General features: G+C 49.7%; 1 protein-coding gene across 1 annotated transcript; it reads left to right on the top strand.

Moving 5' to 3' along the window:
• The first annotated feature begins 122 nt into the window (after window positions 1-122).
• RASL11A (RAS-like, family 11, member A) lies at window positions 123-1929 on the top strand. The gene is made up of 3 exons (XM_008587678.1): window positions 123-177; window positions 284-363; window positions 1460-1929. Exons 1-3 carry the CDS (start codon window positions 123-125, stop codon window positions 1925-1927), a joined length of 603 nt encoding a protein of 200 aa, XP_008585900.1. The 3' UTR covers window positions 1928-1929.
• Window positions 1930-1944: the final 15 nt, after the last annotated feature.

Genomic DNA, 1944 nt, shown 5'->3' with positions numbered 1-1944 from the left:
TGGCAGAGCCTCGGGACGCTGGCAGAGTCCGCGGTTCTGCGGCGCGTCCCTCGCTGCAGTTCCCCGGGAACGCCTGCGGTTGACCGTCATGTCCCACTGATGTTCCCGTTTCCCTTTCAGCAATGATCGTGCGCTTCCTTACCAAGAGATTCATTGGCGACTATGAACCGAATACAGGTTAGGATAACTGCATGCTCCCTGCGTTTGTGCCTGCATGTTTCTTTGTTCTTTTTTTCTGATCTGAGTGTGAGAATTTAAAAGCCAACTCTCCTTCATTCTCCAGGCAAGCTGTATTCACGGCTCGTCTGTGTAGAGGGGGACCAACTGTCTCTGCAGATCCAGGACACTCCCGGTGCAACCCAGGTAAGGACTGCCAGGAGTAAACAGCTCACCCCTCCCAAGCCTCCAGGAGGAGCTCAGCGCTTAGGGCGCTGACCCTGGGCTCCCAGGCTGATCAAAACGTCTAAATGCTCCTATCGTGCATTCAGAGTCGGGAGAGGACAGTCCGCAGGTGGGGCCAGTGGTTGGGGCGTTAGAAACCCTCCACGGGGGATGGGGGGGGGGTGGCGATTAGAGGCAGGCCCCTCTTAGTCACCCGGTGCTTAACTTCTCTTTGCAACCCTGGTGGTCATCACTACTAAGGTGGGTCCTGCCACTTCTTTCAGAGGTAGGACATGGAACCATTAAAACAAACAAACAAAAAACCAAAAGGAGGACCGGTTAGCTCAGGTGATTAGAGTGTAGTGATGATAGCACCAAGGTCTAGGGTTCCATCCCTGTACAATCCGGCCGCCAAAAAACAAAAGAAAAAACAAAACAAAAGCAAACAAAAAACTGCGGTGAGATTCTGGTGGGAGAGGGCCTGCTCCCTTAGTAAAGACCACTGAAGTGCTTCTGTCACTGGCTGTTCCCTCCAGTCACTAATTGCAGTCAGATAACCTCTTGGCCAGCGGTCTGGAATGTGACTTGATTAACAAGTTACTAATTGCTAATCCCTTCTAGGGAGGAAAGGTCTTGTGGAAGAACCCAAAGAAAGGAATTTGTTTCTGTAACATTCTCAAGAAGTGCATGCTAAAAATATTTTTATGGGCTTGGGAATAGATATTTATCTTGGCTTATTTTCAAACTTTTGTTTATGATGAGTTAGTTCCTAAAAATTGAGCCATTCTAGTTTGTATTCATTCTTCAGTCTGCCATGGTTCACCAGAGACTGCCTGTCAAGCAAGGAGTTTAAAAATAATGCATTGATAACAGCTAATAAAATAATCCAGGCAGGAGGTTTGCCTGAGAATTTGCACTTTCCATATCAGAAGCCTCCTTTTGTAGAAGCTGGGTAGGACCTGAAAACTATATTAGTGAGGTTTTTTTTTACAGTTTCTTCAAGGGTTACTTTGATGTTATTTTGAGCTTGTCTCCCAGGAGGGCTTCCTTGACTGGGTCTCATTCTGATCTTTCGCAGGTGCAAGACAACCTCAGCCAGATGGTTGATTCCCTGTCCAAATGCGTGCAGTGGGCCGAGGGCTTTCTGCTGGTCTATTCCATCACAGACTACGACAGCTACCAGTCCATCCGACCCCTTTACCAGCACATCCGGAAGGTCCACCCTGACTCTAGAGCCCCGGTCATCATCGTGGGCAACAAGGGGGACCTTCTGCATGCCCGGCAGGTGCAGACGCATGATGGCATTCAGCTAGCCAATGAGCTGGGCAGCCTGTTCCTTGAAATTTCCACTAGCGAAAACTACGAAGACGTCTGTGATGTGTTTCAGCATCTCTGCAAAGAAGTGAGCAAGTTGCACAGCCTCAGCGGGGAAAGGAGAAGAGCTTCCATCATCCCGCGGCCCCGCTCTCCCAACATGCAGGACCTGAAGAGGCGCTTCAAGCAGGCTCTGTCTTCCAAAGTCAAAGCCCCCTCCACGCTGGGGTGAACCATCTCAGACAGACT

The sequence above is a fragment of the Galeopterus variegatus genome, unplaced genomic scaffold, assembly GCF_000696425.1.
Source record: "Galeopterus variegatus unplaced genomic scaffold, G_variegatus-3.0.2 Scaffold4492, whole genome shotgun sequence".
Classification (NCBI taxonomy): Eukaryota; Metazoa; Chordata; class Mammalia; order Dermoptera; family Cynocephalidae; genus Galeopterus; species Galeopterus variegatus.
Note: the sequence above shows the minus strand (reverse complement) of the source record. Positions and strands in the feature narration are given on the sequence as shown.